This window comes from Paramisgurnus dabryanus, chromosome 12, assembly GCF_030506205.2.
Source record: "Paramisgurnus dabryanus chromosome 12, PD_genome_1.1, whole genome shotgun sequence".
NCBI lineage: Eukaryota > Metazoa > Chordata > Actinopteri > Cypriniformes > Cobitidae > Paramisgurnus > Paramisgurnus dabryanus.
In genome coordinates, this window is record NC_133348.1 from 27,278,598 (window position 1) to 27,304,335 (window position 25,738).

The 25,738-nt window shown below is 35.9% G+C and overlaps 2 protein-coding genes and 1 long non-coding RNA gene across 3 annotated transcripts; all 3 read left to right on the forward strand.

Moving 5' to 3' along the window:
• Positions 1-5,861: 5,861 nt before the first annotated feature.
• Positions 5,862-7,824, forward strand: LOC135738694 (uncharacterized). Its single transcript, XR_010528758.1, has 2 exons — positions 5,862-6,034; positions 6,171-7,824. It is a non-coding gene; the product is annotated as an uncharacterized lncRNA (long non-coding RNA).
• Positions 7,825-9,073: 1,249 nt separating this feature from the next.
• On the forward strand, positions 9,074-15,806 carry kcnk13b (potassium channel, subfamily K, member 13b). The gene is made up of 2 exons (XM_065256747.1): positions 9,074-9,937; positions 12,122-15,806. Exons 1-2 carry the CDS (start codon positions 9,598-9,600, stop codon positions 13,015-13,017), a joined length of 1,236 nt encoding a protein of 411 aa, XP_065112819.1. The 5' UTR covers positions 9,074-9,597; the 3' UTR covers positions 13,018-15,806.
• A 3,535-nt stretch (positions 15,807-19,341) lies between these two features.
• psmc1b (proteasome 26S subunit, ATPase 1b) lies at positions 19,342-24,824 on the forward strand. The gene is made up of 11 exons (XM_065257387.2): positions 19,342-19,403; positions 20,228-20,281; positions 20,363-20,459; positions 20,615-20,739; positions 20,830-21,015; positions 21,100-21,228; positions 21,438-21,534; positions 22,661-22,850; positions 22,940-23,091; positions 23,399-23,553; positions 23,777-24,824. Exons 1-11 carry the CDS (start codon positions 19,401-19,403, stop codon positions 23,909-23,911), a joined length of 1,323 nt encoding a protein of 440 aa, XP_065113459.1. The 5' UTR covers positions 19,342-19,400; the 3' UTR covers positions 23,912-24,824.
• Positions 24,825-25,738: the final 914 nt, after the last annotated feature.

The following is a 25,738-nucleotide window of genomic DNA, read 5'->3' on the forward strand; positions in this document are numbered from 1 at the left end:
TCTTATTGGAAAGGAACTGCTTGGATTAATTATGAGCCTCCCACAGTTTGCTCTCTTTTATTGCCTTTACACCATCAGGCCTCTGAAACCATTGATGACCCAATACAACATCAGCACTGTTTGAGATATTCACTTCTAAGCCTTTCATTATAATAAAATTCAAAGATAATGATGTGTGCCATGCCATAGGGGAGCTAAATAAATCTTTGTTTCTCTGTCTAGAGTTATTTCGCTGTTCTTCTCTCAATTAGTGACAGTCTTCAGCGAATGATCCTTTATGCCAAAGATGATGTTTGTTGAATTCTTTCTATCAAATAGAAAGACTTTAAACAAGAGTTGTAAGCTATTCCAGCCCACTCATTCATGTGAACGCATCTATGCAATCACTGTTGCCCAGAGTAACGTTAAGCAGTTGCCAGAGGTCTTGTCCTCTCTCAGTGTAATCCTCTATTACTGTAAACATGTACACACACATGTTTGTGTTTGACTGAATCTTAACATGCATCTGTTATCCTGTGAAACATAGCTAATAAGTTCCAAAAGTCTGTGACAATTTTAAAATGCTTAATTTTTTGTGCAGCATGGTCATGATAGCAATTTCTTGGTGTAAGTATAATGAATTCGTTGTGAGAAACTTTTGATGGGAAACAAAGTAAGAGATTTGTAAAATACACATTATTCTCTAAACAATGTACACCAATGTGCCTTGGTGACATCTGGAAAGTCACCATCTGATGAATCATTTGTATTCTGCTTGTTCAAGAACATAATTCTTAAGAAGCATATTTGAATAAAACATGAAATTGACAGTGGAAGATAATGTTGAATGAGCCATAGAGAAAAAAGCATAAGAATATACACTATAAGCAGACTATATGTTTTTTTTATTTATTGTTGTAACGCGTCAAAACTAAAATTCAGTTTTTATCTTTTTTTTAACACTGAGGGGCAGTTTTACAAACAGGGTTTAGATTAAACGGTGCATAATCTCTGAAAGCCAGTGTTGATATTTGAAATCACCTAAACAAACATGCAGAATCTGGACTTTTTTTGATAGACCCGCCCCACACATATGCAACCCATGCAATGATTTAAGCGTTTTTCAAATATGAACTCTGCCTTTAAACCAAGACTAGGCAGCTCAGAGTGCCTCAGGTTCTTTTCGAGGGCGCACGATGCAAAGCTCGTCACAACATGTATTTGGCCCATCATGTGTGTGGCCCGTCATTTCAAAATATGTGTTTGGTGCGTCATGACTTATGTGCATCCCGTGTCATGTCAAAAATACGTGCCCGCTGCAGATGCTTCGTAGGGGTTTATGATAAAAGAGACGTTTGCATTTATCAGATACTCGCTTCATCTCATGCATAATCAGAGTTTAGTGTTAAAGGTTCTCTAAGCGAATTCATGCGTTTTAGACATTAAAACATTTTTTGTTACATACAGCACACATCTCCTCACTATCTGCTTGCTACCTGACCGCTGATCAAACTGTAAAAAAACGCGATCTCTGTAGACAGCCCAGGCTCTACAAACTTCAATATACACACAGTGGCCAAACCTGCACCACGAAACAAAACAAAGTTTTACAGCCAATAAACGACAAGAAGGATTTGGGGGTGGGGGTTGGTCGCGTTCACGAAAGCACGGAAGGGTGGGGGAGGGAAGAGGAGTTAGCTACGCTCCGTTTGTTTGAAAACAGTTCAAATATCAACAACAAGTGACGTCGAACATATTCGCTTAGAGAGCCTTTAAGTTGGTGTCTTGTATTTTGTGAAAGTGAGCGTCTTTTTTATCATAAACCCTTTCGATGTTTGTGCAGCAGGCACGTATTTTGAAATGACGCATGATGCGCATGGTTCACATGATGCAACGTACACATATTTTGAATTCACGCCTCTCAGAAGAGAAGTCACCGGCCACCACTGATCTCAGGTCAGCCTGATCTCACAGGGATACGTATGTATTTTACAAGTTGGCTAATTTGCCAAGCAAATCCTAAAAAAGTACAGTTATTAAAAAAACAGAATTAGTATTTTTGTTAATTTGTTTATCATTACTGCTATTGCTATCTGTCATTTCATATAAATATAATTTTCATTATTATTATTATTGTTAATAATATTCCTATTATTATTATTGCTATTATTACACTCCTTATCCATATTGTTTATTTATTTATTTATTATCTGTAAATATTTGTTTGATTGTCTGTTTGCAAAAAAAAAAAACAACATAATTAAACCCCACCCCAACTCGTAAATCTCAACGACACAGGGGCAGAGGCAAATCGTACAAAAACGTATACAAATGTGGTTGTAAGAATGAATACCTCATCAAATACATACATTTTGCCATAAGATTGCATTGAAATATAGTTTTATTTTTCTTAATGGAAGATGGATGCATTTTAGACAATGTAACAGGACTGAGATTAGCAACTATTGTACCTGAGAGAAATTTTTATAGTATTTTGCCAACATTAGTATTAAAATAAACTGTATGTTAAGATTGACCCTCACAGAAAAGAAAAAGAGAAAATTTACTTTTGATCTTCTGAAGGCCTTCACAAGATCCCACATATTCCTGTTAAAAAATGTGACTTGTGGAACATTTTATACTGTCAGATAAAAAGTACAATAACTTTTCTGTTGCTGGGTTACCGTTTGGTTCCTTTACTGGTATATATACATAATACAATGTAAAGTAATACCTTAGTAAAGTACTCCATAATGTAACATTTAACTGTTTTGTAACCCTAAAATTTAACTGATACAAAATTGTTCCTTAAGGTATACACAATAGGTATAATATTGTACCCCAAAAGGTACCACATTTCAATTCATTCAGGTACAAAAATGAACCTTTGAGGGTACCAGTACCACTCTAGCAACAGAAAAGGTAGTTTTTTTTCTGACAGTGAAATGTGTATTTTATCTCATATATTCATTTTTAATAAAAAAATTTTAAAGCAAAGATGGAATATGAAGGACAATTTATGATATAATGTCTAAAACGCCATGGGGACACAAATGATTTGGAGGAATGTTTCTTTTACTTTTCTGTTTTACTTTTCTCAACCCTCATATCTCTCCCTTCCATATTTGATTTGAAAAGTTCAGATGTAAAAACTGCTAAACTAATAATATTAACGTATTCTCTGCACGTATTACATTCATCAAATACTTTCAGAAATACCGTTTGTCCAAAATCCATTACGATAAAAAAATTATTAACAAGAAAACACGTCAGACGTAGAGTGCTTTGCAACTGAGTTGTTGTTACTGGCTTTCTGATATTAGTATCTTAAAGGTAGGGTAACATATTTGATCCTGAAACATTTTTTGTTATGCTGGTTAAAAGTCTCCTCACATCCTGATAGCAATCACTGTGTTAAGTTGTTTAAATGTATTTGTAGAAATGTATGTCACCTGTGAAAGGCATAGGACCAAAAAATTTTCAACAAATCATAGATTTCGGTCCGAACGGACGTTTCCATTTTTGTCCCTCATACGTAAGCGTAATTTGAATGCCCACCGCGCAGCGAGTCCACGCAGACACCATACGTCATCGTCGCGTTCACGTGCGCTCACCTCCTGTCTGTAAACAGTGAGAACAGCAAACTTTTCTGCTGAATTGACAACCTACACAAGAGGCACACAATGAAAGACATCTTTTATAACAACAACAGCAAAAACTGCCTGGATCAGCAAGAGCAAAAACCCAAATTAACATCGGTAACTTTACTGCTTTACCACGAGATGAAACAGCTGCAGGAGGCAAAGGGTCTGAAAGGGTCGTTGCACTGTTTATTTTGGTAAGGTAGGTACGCGATATGTTTGTATTGAGATGGATTCAGATATTCTACTTTGATGAAACATTGCGTTGCTTATGACATTTGTGTTCATTTACGGATTAGCGTAACGATATAGTTACTACGTCTACATAACCGAACGTGTGCTTAAACTAATTCTGATGTAAACCAGTTGTTTGGTTAATTTGGAAGTGTTATTCGACTTTGTACTGCAAAGTTTTCTCACTGCTGAATGAGACATGAGATGTGACCGTCTGATCTCTGCGTGTTCATGTGTTTGGAAAGAGGCGTGACTTTGGATGGCGATTTGACTTGAGGGTGGGATCGGGATTTCATTACTAGGCGGCTACCGTTAGCATTTTTCAAAATGTGTTACCCTACCTTTAAATATATGCCTTGCTTTCTAATTCAACAGAATATGAGTACCTGTGTGACCATGGTAAGGTTGTTTAGTTACTGTAAATCTTAAAATCATTTCATACCTGTTTAGTGTGTTCCTGTATCTCAATTGGAGGAGAATTGCATTAGCAGATCATCTGCACGCACATATTAATAAAATGCAAACATTGTAATGCACTGTTTTGCTTTGGATAAAAGCATCTGCCAAATGCAGAAGTGTTTTGAAAAATCGACATACAAATCCTGCATTGAGAAAACCGGCAGCAAGGAATTTGATTAAGATTAACTAAAGCCATAGTTGTGTATGTTACTGGCACTGCTAAGCCTTGCAGTGTTTGCATCCTTGACCTTGGAGGCTTAACTGGCGCCCCACTGAAAGACCACAGTGGAAAAAATAAACAGGGGCTAATGGCCCTTGTTAGTGTTTAAGAATTGAGTCCAACTTCAGGCCTGCAATCACAGCACCCTGCCATTTGATCTAACATCATAGAGAAGATGGAAGGTCAGCAATCAACTGTACTTGCACAAAACTTCTCTACCCTATAGTTGCATGCATGGCCCTGATGCACAAACTAGAATTTAATGAATTGTTTACACAAATGATTTTTATGTACATTTAAAAAAACATGTTTTTTTTTTTAAATAAGCTGAGTATAGAGTCAATTTCACCAAAGGTTTTAAATTTGTATGACAATAAAGAGAAATCCAGCAAGAGATTTACTTTCAAATGTGACTCAGATGTGTTTCAGTATAGTTATTTTTAATACACCAAAATTACCTCAATGGGTCTTAGGCCATATAGTTGAGAAAACACATTATTTACCATCTTGTAATGGGAGCTTAAAGTGTTTCCCAGCAGTACATTGAGACAAATATAGTTGTCTCTATATATAGAGTCTCTATTTGTGATTGGTTGGCACATAGGGACTGTATAGTGATTTTGTGAGCTGTAATACAATTTTCTGTCTTACTGAAATGTATGTTCAAATGTATATGAAAAAATATTACACTTTAAATTCTGCCGTGTTATTTTTTAACCCAGTGCTGGGCAATAGTGAACAGAACACATGTTGGGTTATAAATAAACCTACACTGTAAAAAAATCCGTAGAAATTACAATGTTATTGCAGCTGGGTTGCCGGTAATTTACCGTAGATTTACATTTATGTTATTTACTGGCAAGAGTTTGTTCAAAGTTAAATAAATTTTAAATATTAACAAGTCTTTATCTTTACAGATTAAAACTATACAATAACAGCCTCATGCAAAGCATTCTGGGAACCAGAAATCATCATCAACCTTTTTCTGTTTTTTGCTTCAGATTTTGTTTCCCAGAATGTTTTGCTTGATGCTGTTTTTTTTTAGTTTTACCCTGTAAAGACAAAGACTTGTAAATGTTTAATGTTCATTTAACTTTGAACAAACTCTTGCCAGTAAATAACATAAATTTAAATCTACGGTAAATTACCGGCAACCCAGCTGCAATTTCTACGGAATTTTTTTTACAGTGTATGGGTTGTTGTTAACTCAAACCAGGAGTAGAAACAACCCAGCATTGGTTTATTTATTAACCGAACATGTGTTCTGTCCAATATTTACCCAGCATTGGGTTTGAAATAACATAGCAGAAGTGTAGATATTTCAATGCAAAAGCATTATTATTTAATTATGCATTATTCTTAGCAGTATAGGGTTTTCCTTTGTGTTCATATCAATTTACCCATTTTCATCCACAGACACCCCTATCTGAACGACCCCATGCAGTAAACTTCAAAGCTTTGAAGGGAAACACTGATGTTCCTCACTCCCCGTGGAGTAAAGGTTTTTTGTTTATGTTCTGCAGAGTGGCTATAGGTTTTTGCACCTACAGCATGTATAATGTCTATTAAATAATATCCCACATCATAGAATTTAAACTTCTATTTCCTCTCTGTTAAATTCGCGTTGCTGTTTTTAGGCCCTGCCTCATCCCCATGCAGTCGGTTTGATGTTTGTCCTACCAGAGTCTTCATCCACCTGGGAGTTTGAGGTTTCAAACATCAGATGGAATTTTACAGTGTCGCTACCCAAAGGACAGAGCATGAACCTGAATTTAGGAAAAACTAAATGTTTCACAGTATGTGTATCTACATACGCAGTATAGCCTATGAAATCACTGAATATTTATAAGACCAAGCAAAAAGCTATTTGTATGTATTTTTTCTAAAGTGCTGTGTAACTTTATTGAATAAAATAACTTTTGTGACTGAAGTTTGACCGAACATTGACATATATATATATATATATATATATATATATACACTCACAATGAAAAGAAAGTCAATTTCATGCAGCACAGCTAGAAAAGTACGTTCTGTGTCAGTATGTGCCTTTTTTAAAGTATATGTACACTATGTTCCCTACGTTTTTACATATTCTAAAAGAGAAAATGTCCGTGGAAAATGTAGAAAACAATGTGAGAGCACCACAGGATGGTGTTTTCACAGTTATGCTTGGTTTCCTCCTGCATGGTGCTATAATTTTGACTTATGCTGTACAAAGCCTTTCACATGTTCTTGCTCTGCCTGGATCACATTCACATAAGGCAAATAGATGCCACCACCACAGCAGGTTTCACGGATTAATGTTTCTTTTCTAATACATTTCCAACACGTTCATCGCATTACCAATTCTTAAGCTGTTTTCGTGTTCTTGTTACCATGGACACCAGTTTCCTTCAGGGCTTGGGACAGTTAGACAGTTTGCTATAGATATTGTGCAATTACAGCTGCCAAAGTGGAAGCCGAGCATTGAACTAATGATGGCAACCGCCAGTGCATGACTTTGACAGTACATGGCAACTCAGTTATGGACTTATTTTATTATCTTATGCTACTGTTCTGTATATTTCCACTTTGTTATCATATATTATAGTAGCTGAGTTCCTGTTGTAGTCCTAAGTTCTGTTGTAGTCCTTTTGTCAATTGTCTTGCCCTAACTGTAGACTTTTCTATTAAAGGTTTATTTAATACATTGAAGTGCATTTGGATTCTGCTCCTCTCCCAGTTAAAAAACAAATAACTTGCATCTATATACTGCATGTAGCTTGGCAGGTTGGTCCCAAATTCCCTCTGCTACTCAGGCAAACGACATCTTCCTGCCTGTAGGTTGTGCTATAATAAGCTCATTTTGATCAATATCAACACAGCCATGTAGGCAAGAAACAAAACCATTTCCTCTTTTGAATCTTTCCATTATGCCTTACAAAACTTATCTACCCTATCTTTGTCTGATTTGCATGCACAATGTTTAGTTGGTAGAGGAACACTCTTGATAAAGTCACCACCACTTGACAGAAGCCTTTTGGATTGACCAAACTGTTCTCCTATACTGTGTCGATAAACTTGACTGTGAATTTGCCAGAATGGACTTGAGGCTGTATCTTTGCAATGCTTTGGTATTGACACACGTTTTGGTATATGTCATTATAATTATGACCTGAGGCCACAACCACATTTTTGAATATTGAATTTGAATACACATCAAATGTGACTATACCAAATACATGTTATAGTTGACAATACTTGTTTTCCACTGTACTGAATTATAATAAAACTTTTATTTTCAAACTTTTTCCAGGCTATTTGCCTGATTCAAATGAAATGTACAGTATCTGAAAGTATCTTAAAGACAAAAGAATGCTGTTTTTACATCTATTTGTGAAAACTTTTAAAGTGGTATGCCTGTTGAAGGTTAAAGATGAATGTCTGATGAATTCAAATGTGTTGGCACACTCACACTAAAACTGATGCTTAAAGAAATGTGTACAGAAAGCCGGAAGCTTAAAATATATTTAAAGGATTAGTCCATTTTCTTAAAAAATCCAGATATTTACTCACCACCATGTCATCCAAAATGTTGATGTCATTCTTTGTTCAGTTGAGAAGAAATTAGTTTTTTTGAGGAAAACATTCCAGGATTTTTCTCCTTTTAATGGACTTTAATGGACCCCAACACTTAATACTTAACTCAACACTTAACAGTTTTTTTCAATGGAGTTTCAAAGGACTCTAAACGATCCCAAACGAGGCATAAGGGTCTTATCTACTGAAACGAGAATTAAAAAATATGCACTTTTAAACCATAACTTCTCATCTTCCTCCGCTCCTGTGACGCGCCAGTGCGACCTCACGTAATTGCGTAATGATGTCGAAAGGTCACGTGTTACATATATGAAACGCAAATTTGCGGACGATTTTAAACATTAAACTGACACAAAGACATTAATTAGTATCATTCGACATACAACAAAGTCGGAACGGCCCTCTTTCTCCATGCTTGTAAACACTGGGGTGTAGTTTCACATACGACATGCGTGATCTCTTGACGTGATGACGTATTACGTGAGGTCGCGCTGGCGCGTCAAAGGACCGGAGGAAGACGAGAAGTTGTGGTTTAAAAGTGCATATTTTTATTCTTATTACCAAAAATGTCAATCATTTCGCTAGATAAAACCCTTATGCCTCGTTTGAGATCGTTTAGAGTCCTTTGAAACTGCAATTTTAAACTGCATTAAAACTGTTAAGTGTTGGGGTCCATTAAAATGAGAAAAATCTTGGAATGTTTTCCTCAAAAAACATAATTTCTTCTCGACTGAACAAAGAAATACTTCAACATTTTGGATGAGATTCTGGTGAGTAAATTATCTGGATTTTTTTAAGAAAATGGACTAATCCTTTAGAAGAAAATAGAAAAGATACCATTTAATTAATGTATTCAGTGTCTGCTAACACACTAAAAACACTTAATACGCAAATGGCTATAATGTCCTGAAAAGTTTCTAAGGACAAGCACGTAGAGGACTACTAAAAATAACGCGACGCATGCGACTTCAAAGCTCCCTGAAAGCTCTCTAAAACTTATCGATCGGACCGAATCTATAAATACATGGTGTCTTGTCCGTCTGTCCTACATGCATAATGCATTTTCGTTTCCCCGTCCAAACTGTGACATTTGCAGAAGGCGCTTTTGGACATCCCAGAGTAAATGCTGAAAATTTCCCAACCAGATGCAAAAGGTCATACGCTATTGATCGCAGCGACGCGTTCCCACAGCGCGTAATCGGATCAAATATTGCAAACAACGTTCATGCCAACATGACAGTCAACAGTAGCCTACTTTTGTGCGCGTGTAGACCTCTGACGCCAACTTCATCACGCACTGAGCTACACGCGCTCCCGGAGAGGTTGACAGCCCACCACGATACAGGAGAGGAAAAGCATCATGTTGAGGGAAGGAACTCACCAGGCAGCTACTGAACAGAAAATATGAATGATCTATTATGAATTGCAGACAATGTCGTGGCGCCTCACGCGCATTTGTTCCTATAATATTCCTGTAAAATAATGGCTTGCCGCGGCGGGTGCTGCTGTAACAGCATCGGTCCCCTAAATGAAGATAATGCCAGATTTCTCATTTTGGCTTTGCTCATCATCATCTACTTGTTATGTGGAGCGGCGGTGTTTTCAGCTCTGGAGCATCCGAAGGAGACGCTCGCCAAAGAAAGATGGGCTCAGAGGATCGAGCAGTTCACTCAGAAGTACAACCTGAGTCAAGACGACCTGAAGAACTTCCTGAGAAACTATGAGGAGGCCAATGTGGCCGGTATTCATGTGGACTCGACCAGACCTCGATGGGATTTTACCGGGGCTTTTTATTTTGTCGGAACTGTTGTGTCAACCATAGGTGAGACGCAAAGTAATATAGCTACTTATAACCGAAACGAATAGTTAAAGCTTTCGATTTAAATAAAATCAGATTTAACATCTGTGTTTTGTAAAATGTGCAACAGGTTGTAAACGTGAGATTTATTTCAAATAAGTTTATCTTAATCGATTTACAGTGGATTTAACGAAGGTTTCTAAATTTAAATTATTAGTTTACAAAATATTATTGGATATTAAGAATTGTACCACGTTAAAATGTTTTATTATGGAATAATAAGTATAACATCTGCTGAAAGAGTCTGTTTCTGACTAAATGATTATGAATCAGTTAGGCTATGTGAAATGGGTCAAATGAATAATACACAAATTTAATTTTATACGTTGAAAGGTTAGGCTGTCACCAATGGCAACCTGGTTAGAGAGGGGAAAATGGGGTTGGAGTCAGGGGTTCATGTGGGATTTAGTGCACATGTTTTTCATTATGGGACAATTAGACTTGGTTCTTAATTAGCTACAACCTACCAGCAATCTGCAGCAATATAAGTGGCACAGTGGCTATAGATGCTGTGATCTATTTGTTTTTCTGCAACTGATTTAAGGTCATTGTGGTTTGATGGTTTCTATGAATGACCTTCTCAAAATGTGTTTTCATGACTATAATGATCTGTTGAATTACTAAAACAATATATGTATTGCTTAGAGATAGGTTCAGAAAATGTTGACACAGTGCTAAATATGTGACAAGCACATTTGAATAAATATTAGTATTTATATAATTGATTAATTTAAGTAATGTACAATTGGGAAGATAGTTTACACCCACATTTTTCCACATATACCAAACCTGTATTTCATAATGTTTGCAGTTGTATTTTCCATTAAATTATTATAAATACTGACACTTTCAGCATGTTACATAACTGAATCTTTAGGATTAATTTGTGCATAAATCATGCAGACCACTTTAATGAACTGGATCTACCAATTCTTTGACATTAAGATATCAGTACACTGTTAAAAAATTCAGCATGAAGTTAAAACAGCTTGGTTTTGTAAGTAATTTCAACCCACGATTGAAAAGTCAAATTGAAGTTAACTGTTAAAGTAACATAAAAATATGTTGATTTGACAAAATGCTGCATATTTTTTAGTGTACAATTGTCTTACAAATATGTTAAAGGGACACTCCACTTTTTTTAAAATATGCTCATTTTCAAGCTCCCCGGCCTAGAGTTAAACATTTGATTTTTACCCTTTTGGAATCCATTCAGCTGATCACCGGGTCTGGCGCTAGCACTTTTTGCATAGCTTAGCATAATCCATTGAATCTGATTAGACCATTAGCATCGCGCTAAAAAATAACTAAAGAGTTTTAATATTTTTCCTATTTAAAACTTGACACTTCTGTAGTTACACCGTGTACTAAGACCGACCAAAAATTAAAAGCTGCAATTTTCTAGGCAGATATGGCTAGGAACTATACTCTCAAACTGGCGTAATAATCAGTGATTTTGCTGATGTAACATGGCGTAGTTATATTACACACTGCCCTAAATAGTCCCCCTGGTTACTTTCAATGGTAGGGGACTATTTTCTCGCAATATCACTACGCATGCTGCAGCCACGTTACGGCAGCAAAGTCCTTGATTATTACGCCAGAATGAGAATAGTCCTAACCATATCTGCCTAGAAAATCACAACTTTTAATGTACTGTCGTTCTTAGTACACAGTGTAACTACAGAAGAGTCAAGTTTTAAATAGGAAAAATAATCAAACTCTTTGGTTATTTTTTTGCCCGATGCTAATGGTCTAATCAGATTCAATGGATTGTGCTAAGCTATGCTAAAAGTTTTAGCGCCAGACCCGGAGATCAGCTGAATGGATTCCAAAACTGTAAGAATCAAATGTTTAACTCTAGGGGAGCTGGAAAATGAGCATATTTTCAAAAAAAGTGGAATGTCCCTTTAATGAAAGGTAAAGCAGATGTCAAGATTTTCAGTAAATATGACTTTTTGATTTTGGTGGTTTAATAAATATATGACCAGCACAATTCCTCCCAGTCTTTCCTTGTATTCCCCACAACCAGTTTTTTTTTTGTAAACTTATTTGTTGTGTTTATGCTAATAATTAAAGCAATGTTTTATTTGCTGTGATATGTCATGAGCTTAATTTTGTTGTTGTTGTTTTGTGTTGGTGGTTTAGGTTTTGGGATGACAACACCTGTAACTATTGCAGGGAAGATATTCCTGATATTTTATGGCCTCATTGGTTGCGCTGCCACCATTTTATTTTTTAACCTCTTCTTGGAACGTGTCATCACCGTGATTGCATTCGTCTTGAAGTTCTGCCACGAGCGCAGAGAACGGCGCAAAGCCGGACCACCTCAAAATTGCCGGCGTCCCTCCATCAGCAGTAGAGAAAGGCGTACAGACAGCTTGGCTGGCTGGAAGCCTTCGGTGTACTGCGTGATGCTCATCTTAGGAGTTGCCGCCATCTTGGTTTCTTGCTGTGCATCTGCAATGTACTCCTCAGCTGAGGGCTGGGGGTACCTGGATTCCCTCTATTTCTGTTTCGTGGCCTTCAGCACCATTGGCTTTGGGGACATGGTGAGCAATCAGCGTGAAATGTACAAAGCTCAAGGAGCTTACAGGGTTGGAAACTTCCTGTTCATCCTGACAGGGGTGTGTTGCATCTACTCGCTGTTTAATGTCATTTCCATTGTGATCAAGCAAGTTCTCAACTGGCTGCTGCAAAAGCTGGAGACTCCTTGCCATTGCCCAGGTCGAGGGAACCACCATCCGCGAAGAAATGCTGTCGTGCCTGGGCACATGAGAACTCGCCGTGACAACTCCATAGACACAGATGTAGTCAATGATAGTGAGATCGATGGGCGCCGAATGTCTGGAGAGATGATCTCCATGAAGGACTTTCTAGCTGCAAATAAAGTTAACCTGGCCATCATGCAGAAGCAGCTGTCAGAGATGGCCAACGGCCATCCACGGCAGTTGGGGTCCAGTTCACGAAATGAGTTCTCAGGAGGAGTTGGTGCGCTGGGAATAATGAATAACCGATTGGCAGAGACAAGTGTAGACAGATAAGTCTACAATTTAGTTACAATAAAAGCCCAGTTTGTTATGACTTATAAACATTAACCTCCAGCATTGTGAAAATATGCTATTCACCATCAGCTTCCTGTAGGGTTACCAACATAAAGTGAGTCGTACTTGGCTGGTCATGTGATCTCAACATGTCAGCCACCATGATATGGCGCTTTCTGTGTAAAATGAAACAGCTGATATGACTGTACTCTTCATGTCCTTCTTGTACATGGTTTTAAACACATAATTATTCTCTTTATAATAAGGAAACAATTACTGAGTGCAACCTTGAAGCTAAATTCAACAATAACTATAGGACATCCACAGCAAAGACTACATGTACATTGGCAAGAATAAGTATGTGAACCTTTTGGAATTTAAAGGTTTTCTGACTAAATTTGTCTTAAAATGTGATCTGATCTTCATTTAAGTCAACAGTATTGATGAACAGTGTTGGGGAAAGTTACTTTAAAAAGTAATGCATTACAATATTAAGTTACTCCCCAAAAAAGGCGTTACTTAGTTACTTTTCATTGAAAGTAATGCTTACGTTACTTTTGTGTTACTTTTTCTTCCCCCTTCCGTAATTCTATGTTAATATGTTCAGTTTAATTCAGTACATTTAAATTGAATTAATGAAACTAAAAAGTAACTCAAATATTAATAGTGTTACTTTACTCGTTACTTCAGAAAAGTAATATTATTATGTAATGCACGTTACTTGTAACGTGTTACCCCCAACACTGTTGACGAACGTAATGTATCTATATAAATATATATCTATATAAAAATAATTACACAAAAAATTCTGATATTTCATGTCTTTATTGAACACACTCATTCAACATTCAAAATGGCAGTGGAAAAAGTAAGTGAACCCTTAGAATTAATAACTGGTTGACCCCCTTGGCAGCAAAAACCTCAACCAGGCACTTCCTGTAGCTGTGAATCAGACCTGCACACTTTGTTAAGGAGGAATTTTAGCTCATTCTTCCTGGCAGAACTGCTTTTGCTCTGTAATATTCTTTGGATGTCTCATGTGTATGGCCCTCTTCAAGTCAATACATAGCATCTCTATTGGGTTGAGGTCTGGGTTCTTGGCCACTCCAAAAGGTGGATTTTGTTTTTCTGAAGCCATTCTGTTGTGGACTTGCTGTGGTGTTTTGGGTCGTTGTCCTGTTGCATCACTCACCTTCTACACAGTTTCAACTGACGTACAGATATTCTCACATTATCCTGAAGAATTGTCTGATATACTTGGGAATTCATCTTCACCTCAATGATTGCAAGCTGGCCAGGCCCTGATGCAGCAAAACAGGCCCAAATCATGATGTTTCCTCCAACATACTTTACAGTTGGGATGATGTCTTCATGATGATATGCCGTGCCATTTATATGCCAGATGTAACGCTGTGTGTTTTTTACAAATAGTTCAATCTTAGTTTCATCAGTCCACAAAACAGTGTCACTGTGTTCTTTTGCAAACTTTAGGAGTGCAGCAGTGTTCTTTTTAGTAAGCAGTGGCTTCCTTTGTCTTTTCCTGCTGTGGATACCCTGCTTGTTCAGTGTTTTACGTATTGAAGACTTAACAGAGATGTTAGCAATTTCCAATGATGCTTTTAAATCTTTGGCTGTCATTCGGGTTGTTTCTTTACCTCATTGATAAGTCTTCGTTGTGCTCTTGGTGTCATTTTGACTGGGCACCCCTTTTCTTGGTAGAGTAGCAAAAGTCCCAAAGCGTCTCCATTTGTAGATTGTTTGCCTAAATGTAGACTGGTAAATTTTTAAAGTCTTTGAAATAACTTTGTAACCCTTTCCAGATTTATGTAAAGCAACAATTCTTGATCGTAGCTCCTCTGAAAGCTCTTTTTGGTGAGGTATGGCTCACATAAGCATGTTGTTCTTGTGCAGAGCAAAATCTGATTCTAATTAGCTTTTTTGAGGCCATTAACTCATTAACAAACTTTTTCCACAAGCATTATGAAGTGTTTTGGTTGTTCTTAATAAAGACATAAAAGATCAGTATTTTTTTGTTATTATTTTTAGACACATTATGTTTGTCAAAACCCTTGACTTACATGAAGATCAGTTCACATTTTATGACAAATTTATTCAAAAAAAAACGTGAAATTCCAAAAGGTTCACATACTTTTTCTTGTCACTGTACATTTTGAAAAAGATAAGGAAATACTATTTTATCAGTGTTATTACATAAAAAAAGTTTTCTTTGAGTTTTAGACTTGTGGACATTTAATATCCTATATTTATTTTTCTTAGTGGCTACAATCATTTTAATGTAACTACTGAAAAGTTGTAGGGTGCATTCATTTACAATAAAATTATAATAATAATAATAAAATTTACAATTTATTATTAGTGAGCATGTCATTATACCAATACCTAGTACCTTTACTTTTCTCGGGGATTGTATGTTCTTTTTTAATGTTTATTACAAACAAAGGAAGCATGGGATTTATGCTCTGGTACATGTAAAAAGATGGTATGAAAAATTGAACAAAATATTAGTTTGTTAAATCAAATATACTAAGAATATATATCCATGTGCTTGTACATTTCATCGACAGTCCAAGAAATCATTGACATATCTGCACTGCATGAATAACGCCTTATTTCGAATGCTCTGATTTTTTAAATAACTTTTAACACTTGGTGTTAAAAGTGTCGGCTAAATAAATAAATGTTAATGCAATTTACAGCTTTTGGGTCTTGATCAGTCAACTTCAGGACATATAGTATGTAGAAGCAAACTTTGATCATAAATACTGTCCTATGTAGTTGCAGAAAGATATACTGTAGAAGTACATACTGTACCGAACAATGTACACCAATTGAAACCCTTACAGTTTGTAACACTTTGACAAAATAAATGTATGTTAACCATTAGTCTTGTTTTAACCAAATTATTGTCTTTGTTTTGTTTATGACTGTGTCTGTTACCCGGTGTAATAACAAAATACTCAATAGGTTGATAGCATTAAAGAAGAAATAGATCACAGAATTAAACATTCTGCACATTTCACATCATTAGATCACATTTCCAGAGCTATTGTGTTCCAACACAAACAAGCAAGCTTAACAACATCATATCATGATGTCAGTTGCCATGGAAACTATTAGTCTTACAGTACCAGAAGGATACCTTATATCCTACCAGACTATGATCGTACACCACTAATAAGCTGGTTGGTTAGAGAATGTGTGTTGTTTGAGGATGCTTTGGCTAATACTTTGAACATAAGCTGTTCACCTCTGTGAAGAGCCTGTGAGCAGTCACGACTTTTTTGTGTCTGACTCTCCAGTTTTGGCACTGAAGACCCCCTGCAACCCTGCAAAACATCTCAACGAGGCAATCAGAGGAAATGGAACAGATGGTGGTGAAAATGACCCATGATGAGCTTATATATTTATAAAGAGTAAGTGATGGTTGTGAGTTTACATTTAGAACACAAACATTTTAAAATCCACATACAAATTTAAAAGACAACTTTCAGTTGTAAAATGTAAGATTCCCTTAAAAACATATATATTGTGTGGTAAACTACTGTTTATTGGTAAAGGCCAAGGGTAGCCCATGGCACACTACTTAAGAGAGAGAGATGAAGTCTAATTGATTAAAACATGTTATTTGTTACCATTAAATAATATGCGCTAAAATAAACTAGCAACATTAATTGACATTAACCAAGATTCAAAACTGCTGTTAATATCTTTTTTTCAATGTATATAATTTTATATATAAATGTTACATTTGTAAAGAGGTTCAAGTACGCACATATCACCTTCTAATACAATAAGAAATAGAAGCTGAAGAAATCGAAATAAGCACATATATTTTTAGTTAAGACAGATTGTACTCCATTAAAGAGCACATATTATCCGATTTACGATTTTACATTTCCTCCAAAGTAAACAATTACACAAGTTATTGTCTCAAATGTAAATCTCTTTTCTTGGACTACAACAAACCCACGGATTGTAGTCAACAGTTTACTTCCTGGGATTGGTGATGTAGTAAAGACAGACATTATCATAATTCCCCCCGCTTGGACTCACAGCCTGTAAGTTTACTCCTGTTAGCATTGCAAATCTTTCAAACATGCGGAGCATCCAATTTCCGGCTGACGTCAGAGGTATTCAGGGCAATCACAACGTACAGATTAGCTGGCCAATCAGGGACACAGAGTTTTTCAATCTGTGCGTTTCAGGAAAAGAGTGAAATCTTGAGCTACAAAAATGTACGGTATGTGGAAAAGAATGTGTTTTAACCATAAACCATGCAAACACATTGTATTATACCAAATACACAAAATAACATTGTTTTAGCAATGAAATAGGCAGTGTTGGGCAAGTTACTTCCAAAGTGTAATATATTATATATTACAAATTACTGTCATTTGAAAGTAATTAGTTACATTACAATATTACTGACTCTGTACTGTAATGAGTTACACTACTTTTGCGTTACTTTTGAGTTCCTTTCATCAAAATAACAGAAGCATGACTAGGCATTATAAAATGTTAAAATGTAGTTTATTGATGCTTATAAATCTAGAAGTTATGTGTTGGCCCTCGAGCTTTGAATAGGCACAGTGAAGACTTATGGCAAAAAACAGTAACAATGGCTGTCAGAGTCATAAACATAGACAAATGATCTGGTAAAAGTCTGGTAAATGATGGTACACATACCAAACACATAACATGGCAAGACACGCAACCGCTTTTCATTTTTATTCTTTAATTCACTTTTAATTCAGATTCACAGCACAAACCTGTCATGCACTGGGTTGACACAACTTATCAAAAAGTGCTATTGGAGGATCAGGTCTCAAGGAATACAGCTCATTTCAGTACAATATAAGGATTACATGTAGGTTAACATATAATTGCTTAATAAAACACAGACAAACAGAGGAACACTGCTTTTTGCCAAACAATGAATATAGGCTCCCATACAAAGGCTGGTAAAACTTTAAACAGTGATGTTTAAATGTTCTATTTAGATAACCATGTTTAAGTCTACATTAATGTTATGTTGTAGTTTAGGTTGCTGTTTGTAATAAAACTGTAGATAGCATAGGAATAGCCTAGCAATCTATTATGTATATGGACTGTCTGTAACCTTAGCAACGTTAGCTTACCTTGTCATTGCTGCTGTTGATATGGATTTTACTGGCAAGATTTCTAAAAGTCTCTTTACTTCTGAGGTTCAAGCAGCATGGGAGACCGATCGAAACTTTCTGTTGCTTTTACTTAGTGCTCTCATTCGCAGAATTTTGCGTGTGCGGCGGTACCGGACCTGATTGCGACCACTTTAGTTAATGCTTATACAGCCGCGGACTTCCCAGATTCGGCTCTTTGAGAAACGCGTCAAAAACAAAATTAAAGTAAAAATGAACATGCTGCATACAGCACCTGGAAACAGACATACGATGCGTCTCAAACCGCCTACTTCCATACTATATAGTAGTCAAAGAGTACGAGAAGTAGTGCTTTTTGCTTACTATATAGTATGGAAGTATGCTGTTTGGGACGCAGCCATTACTATTTTACCCGCAGCTTTTTCTGTGTGGATGCTGGTCGCGCGCATTGGTCAGAAATAAAAAAATAAAAATAACACGTCTATTTTTGAAATGCATTGTTGTAACGTGCTCGTTTAGACTGTAACGAGTAAAATATTACCAAAATTTTATTAGTAATGCGTTATATTACTGCGTTACAGCAAAAACTAATATATTAGTGTAATATATTATATTTTGTAATGCGTTACTCCCAACACTGGAAATAGGTGCTCCTTAAAACTAATATAACTATGTCACGTACCACATTTTATTAAGATTGGCCTCGATTTAAATAAGAGATTATACTCCCACCCCTCACAATACAGCTAATCCAATTTTTTATCTCTTTGGTAAACAAGGATTAAGTTGGTTATCAATTTCTTGATCTGTCTTGCAAAGGTTTTAAATGTAGGTGGTACAAGTCAAAGCCCAACTTTAAGCAGTGGTTAATCCTTAAAATTGGTTAATTATAAGAAACCCCTTAAATTTGATGAATACAAGCTAATTTAAGTAACGTTAAGCCTTTCTTACCGTGTTTTTTTAATGTTTATTTATTCAATGTTGAGGTAGTAGTACCGTGCTCTTATTTTGTATTTTTGTAATTTCCAATTACTGGTATGTTAAATAAAAGGCTGATCGATACTAATATATATTTATTGTTGTAATCATACGCATTGATTGTTTGTTAAGTTTAAGTAATTCATATAAAAATCTCGATGTAAATTATCCAATGCATTTCCGTATTGGTTTGTCCTGTGACGTATACGTAGTGACGTATATTTTGCGCGACAACCGGTGCTGAAGATGGTGAGTGAGCCAGCAATTTATTTACTGAAAATTATTTATCTGTTAATATCATTTTTATTTCATTATTGATGCTGTAGTTTGAAAATGTAATATGGATACATTTTGTGAACTTAAGTAAGAATGATGTCTTTATGCAAGACCGAATCATACATCGTACTGACAATCAATGAACGTTACAATATGTCAGAAACCTTCATATAACCCAAATTTAGTTTATGGTGTAATTTTGTTTGATTCTATCCTGCAACCTGGTCAAAAAACGAAAATGCCGTAATGTATTTTAATGATAACATTCAAATTATTTGATGATTTTAAAGATCTTTATTGTTTCTTTCGTTTATGTCTGGCGAATCAGTGAGTAGTTTGGGATCAGATTTAGTCCAGTGTTTATTAAATTGCGTTTTTTGTCATATCTTATTTTTGTTTTGCGCAGTGTAGCGAGTACCACTAAAATCCTTTCATTGTTCTCCATCTATCAGGACTAGCTCTCTAAAGTCATCCATTTAAATATTTTAGTTTAACGTGATTGTTACCTAGAGTAGTTTTTTTTTTGAGATTCAAAAATTGTGTAAATTACATTACTGGAAATATGTTTGTGCTGTGTTTTTTAATAAATGACGCTTGGTTTTATTATTAAATGCAAACACACAAAATACGACCTGAAATACAGAGATCGTCATAAACTTTTCATTTCAGTGTTCCCTAACCATGTTATTAAACACACAATTTTTTTATTAGAGGATCAATCCCTTAACCGTTGCACTCCTACAGCTAAACTGTGTCTGTATGAGTACTGTTGAAATTATTTCTCTCTTTCATTTCAGGGCCAGAGTCAAAGTGGAGGACATGGACCTGGAGGTGGAAAGAAAGATGATAAGGTAACAGTTTATTGCATCAGCCAATGTTTTTTCTTTTTATCCTTATGGACTTATTTAACTATTTCAATCTCATTTAAACAGGACAAGAAAAAGAAATATGAGCCGCCCATTCCAACTAGAGTAGGAAAGAAGAAGAGAAAGTCCAAAGGACCCGATGCTGCCAGCAAACTGCCTTTAGGTACAGCACGTACTAAAGTATTACACCCCACAATATGTGTATATTGTTATATTAATATAATAATAATCTATTAAACATACGTAGTCTGTTGTAATACAGATTTCTTTTGTTTTATGTTGTTATTGCTTTGTGATGTGTGTTTTCTCTGTGTGTAGTCACTCCTCACACACAGTGCAGGTTGAAGCTCTTGAAGCAGGAGAGAATTAAAGATTATCTTCTAATGGAAGAGGAGTTCATCAGAAACCAGGAGCAGATGAAACCTCTTGAGGAAAAACAGGAGGTCATCCATCCATCCATCCATCCATCTATAAATATACACACATAGATACGCATATATGTGTGTGTTTATCATTTCTCTTTTTCTTTTTAGGAGGAGAGGTCAAAGGTCGATGATCTCAGGGGCACCCCAATGTCTGTGGGTACTCTGGAAGAGATTATTGATGACAATCATGCTATAGTCTCCACATCTGTGGGCTCTGAGCACTATGTCAGCATTCTCTCATTTGTCGACAAAGATCTGCTGGAGCCCGGCTGTTCTGTCTTACTCAACCACAAGGTTAAATATCCACCGGGTCAAGGCTTATGTCTAAATTTATTTTTCAAACTCTGGTAGACCATCACCTGTTATTCTTGTTTGTAGGTCCATGCTGTCATAGGGGTGCTGATGGACGACACAGACCCTCTAGTTACAGTGATGAAGGTGGAGAAAGCTCCACAAGAGACATACGCAGACATCGGTGGACTGGACAATCAGATACAAGAAATTAAAGTAATTACTTAATAATACTTACTGTGTAATTACTGTGACAGTGCAATGAAAAGTTCTAAGAGGCTCACTAGCACTTAAATTAGTTACCGTTTTATAGTTTGTTGTTTTTCAGTGAGCTTTGTGAACATAATAAACTGTAAAGGTTTTTAGGATATTAAAGTGATTCCCTTCAGCAATAATTATCCTGTGGCTGTTATCTTGACCTGTAGGAGTCAGTTGAGCTGCCTCTAACCCATCCAGAATATTATGAGGAAATGGGCATCAAGCCTCCTAAAGGTGTCATTCTCTATGGCCCACCTGGAACAGGTAAGTCCCTGTATCATCATCATTTTACCTTTATAATGATTATTTCATTAAAACTATTTTATGTTGTTTGTAATACTTTATGACTCTTTTCACAAATATACAAATAAAAAAGCGCTTGACACTCTTTAAAATTACACAATTTTGTGTTGATTGTCAACTATAGGAGGTCAAACTAAATATTGCATTAGCTGTTTTATTTTCTTTAAACTTTGATACATTTTGAACTAAGTCTCATTACAGTATTACACTTTGATTTATATGATTTTGGAACTTTCTAGGAATAAACAAATTCATTAAATAAATTAATAAATAAAATGTATGCTGAGTGGGTAACAGGATTGCAAATGTAGCCTAAATTAAGCTGCATTTGGCAGATGCTTTTATCCAAAGCGACTTATTAATTTTATTAGCATGTTTGTTCCCTGGGATCGAACCCATGACCTTTTGCACAATGCTTTAACAATTTAAAGGAAAACACCACTTTTTTATATTTTAATATGTTATTACCTCAACTTTTATGAATTAATACATACCTATCTTTATTCAATGCGTGGACTTAATCTTTGTACAGCGCGTCGTGAATGTGTTAGCATTTAGCCTAGCCCAATTCATTCGTTAGGATCCAAACAGGGATGAATTAAGAAGCCACCAAACACTTCCCATGTTTGCCCTATTTATAGACTGTTACATGACATGAGTAAGTATGGTGGCACCAAACGTGGCGATTTTTTTTAAAGCAGATAAAATATGAGAACTATATTGTATGGCGGAAGAGTACCTAGTTTGCCACCACGTTTTATTTTGTGCTACTGTACTTACTTGTGTAACTACTCATGTAACAGTCTTTAAAGAGGGAAAACATGGAAGTGTTTGGTGGCTTCTAAATTCATCCCTGTTTGGATCCTAAGAAATGAATGGGGCTAGGCTAAATGCTAACACATTCACGACGTGCTTTACAAAGATTAAGTGCATGCATTACATAAAGATAGGTATGTATTAATTTGTCTAAGTTGAGGTAAGATTATAGTAAAATATTGAAAAACAGTGGTGTTTTCCTTTAACTACAGTAACAATTAGTAGTATGAGGATGTGCGGACATAACAAATGTTTTTGATCTGGATTTTAGGTAAAACACTTCTTGCCAAGGCAGTGGCCAATCAGACGTCTGCAACATTTTTGCGTGTTGTTGGATCAGAGCTTATTCAGAAATATCTTGGCGATGGACCAAAACTTGTACGCGAGCTGTTCAGGGTGGCTGAGGAACACGCACCCTCTATTGTCTTCATTGACGAGATTGACGCTATTGGAACGAAAAGGTAGAGCAATGTTGCAGACAAGGGTTTACATCTCATGTGATTTAAAGGCTTGTTTGATGTTTATGGTGTATTTTGGATACTTCCTGCAGATATGACTCCAATTCTGGAGGTGAGCGTGAAATTCAGAGAACCATGTTGGAACTCCTTAACCAGCTGGATGGTTTTGACTCGCGTGGAGATGTAAAGGTCGTTATGGCTACTAACAGAATAGAAACCCTTGACCCTGCCCTTATTAGACCTGGTAAGATTTTCAATTCGAGACCTTCTTAAATAAGTGTGTGTTAGGGAGATGTTCACATTGGAGATATAACCATATTCATGACATTATTTTTGTGTATGTCATTAAATAAGTTTCCAGGAGGCAGACAGACAAACATTTCTCGTTATTGCACCAAAAGTAAATCGTAAACAGTTTTTACTGAAAGCTACTCTGCTTTTTACGCAGGACATACTGATCTCAATCTTAAATATACTAAGAAGGCTAATAGTTTATTTTAGATGTGCTCGCAGAACATTCTGCAGCTCTTTACTGTCTCTTGTGCTTTTAGGTCGTATTGATCGTAAGATTGAGTTCCCATTACCGGATGAAAAAACCAAGAGAAGGATCTTCCAGATCCACACCAGCAGAATGACCGTGGCAGGAGACGTAAGCTTGGACGATCTCATCCTGGCTAAAGAGGACCTTTCTGGAGCTGATATTAAGGTTTGTATGTTATCTGTTTTTCTAAATAAAAATATGGCTTGAAGTATGCATCAGGCCATAGGATATAGTCCTTAAAATGCTTCTAAGTGCAGCTTGTGTTTTGTCGGTATTGTTTGAGACATTGCAGACATTACAGGCTTTGCTGCCCTCTTGTGTCATTTTTTTATTTTCAGAATATTCTGTAGAATTTGTTGTGTGACTTTTTTTGATTTTCTTATTTCAGGCCATCTGTACAGAAGCAGGGCTCATGGCCCTCAGGGAACGCAGGATGAAAGTTACCAATGAGGACTTTAAGAAGTCTAAAGAAAATGTTTTGTATAAAAAGCAGGAGGGCACCCCTGAGGGTCTCTATCTCTAACCTTTCTCCATTGTCCATTCTCACAATTTATGTGTGCATGCAGTACGCACGTGTACATTTGGCTACATTTTTCATATGTAATTTTTTTGGCAGCATGTCTTTGTGATTAGAAAATAAATGCCGGTCATGTATATGAAAATTTTGATTGTTTCATTTACATAATCTCACGATTATGTAAATGATGAATTAAATTAAATTGAACTAAACAAAAAACATCTTGATGTTGACCTAATATTAATTTAAGAAGTTATTAGAATGAAACACTGGTTATCACACAAATGTCATTTTACTGTAATTTGCCATAGTATTACTTTTTTATACTTTTCTGTTCATATTGAGTTTTTACAAAACAGATAAATAAGTCTTATAAAGAATAACATTTGTGATTTTTATGTATGAACTTCGAGTATTTTCTCTTTGGAGAAATGTCCATAATGAGGTACTCCAATTTGTTTATTTTAAAATTATTGATAATATTTTCAAAGATGTTTATTGAAAACCTTTTTTCTGCATTTCTCTAAATTTCATTTTCTTAGTCAACAAAAAGTGACAGTAACAGACATTGCCTGTAGAGAAAGCGTATGTTCAGATAGAGAAGAATGATTAATTTCCCTGCAAGAAAGTGGTTTTGCTAATTACTAAAGGACACGTGCCAGGCTGTTTGTCTTTCTCCCTTCCAGACTCTGCAGAGATTGGCATTAATGCAGTGTTTTAGATCGTTCTTGACTTGAATCTGTGCCCTTTAATTATTTAAAATGATCCTATCACACACTATCCCATGTTGTCTATACTGCAGTTTAGTTTAAATACATTACAGGAAAGCTACAGTATTGACACGAAATGCATATGCATAAGATCCACCAAGAAAAACAATACTGAACGTGTTTGAACGTCAGTTGTGTGCACTGAATGAAAATCAAATAAAATATAAAACTTGTCAATTCTAAAAAGTTTGAAGACTGCACGCCTTTGTTCTTCAGTTGACCTATGCAGTCCTCAGCTTGAGGACCGTAATGAAAGTGCAACTTCGGTGTAAAGGACCATCTATGGAAAGTCTCCAGTCAGCAGAAAGCAGCCAGTCTGCGGCCCTTCACACCATCGCTCTCCTTAAATCAGCATGCTAGTGCCTGCACATTCAGCAGAGACCAAAACACTGCAAAAGCTGTAAACACAGACCAACTGACAGTGTCAGAAATGCTTAGTTACTCAAAATATGAAAGACTCTTAACCATGTTTTGAATAAGCAAACTTCGCAGGTTAGTAAAGGGACCCACAATTATGTATAAAATTTGATGTGCAATTTAAAACCCAGTCCAGGCTAAGTGATCTTCTACCTTAAGGACACTAGGTGTCATGTGTGATCATTTTAGTATATGATCTATTTTAAGGTTACTTAGGTGTACACAGAACGCAAAGATAGATCACTAAACAGGCACTGGGTCTAATGGGGTGTCAATCAAATGAGTTTTTAGTACAATTATTACTATTATTTATTTATTTGATTAAATACATACATCATTAATAGGCATGTCAATTTACATCATGTTAAATGGGTTAATAGAGGCTTTTATTATAAGCTCTCTAGTTGAAATATGTGCTGTACATATAAAACAAATTTTGTTAGAGATTGTTTAAAAATTCCAATTTACTAAATTATTGTGCTGGTTAATGATCTAACGCAGGCAGTACACATCCCAAGATTAACTAATAAATGTAATCCTTAGCTGGGGTCAAAATATTTTAATACCTGTATAGGTAAGTACATGCAACTTTGGTCTTATGAATGAATGAAATGCAACTTTTCAGGCCTTTGTTGAGTGGTAGTGT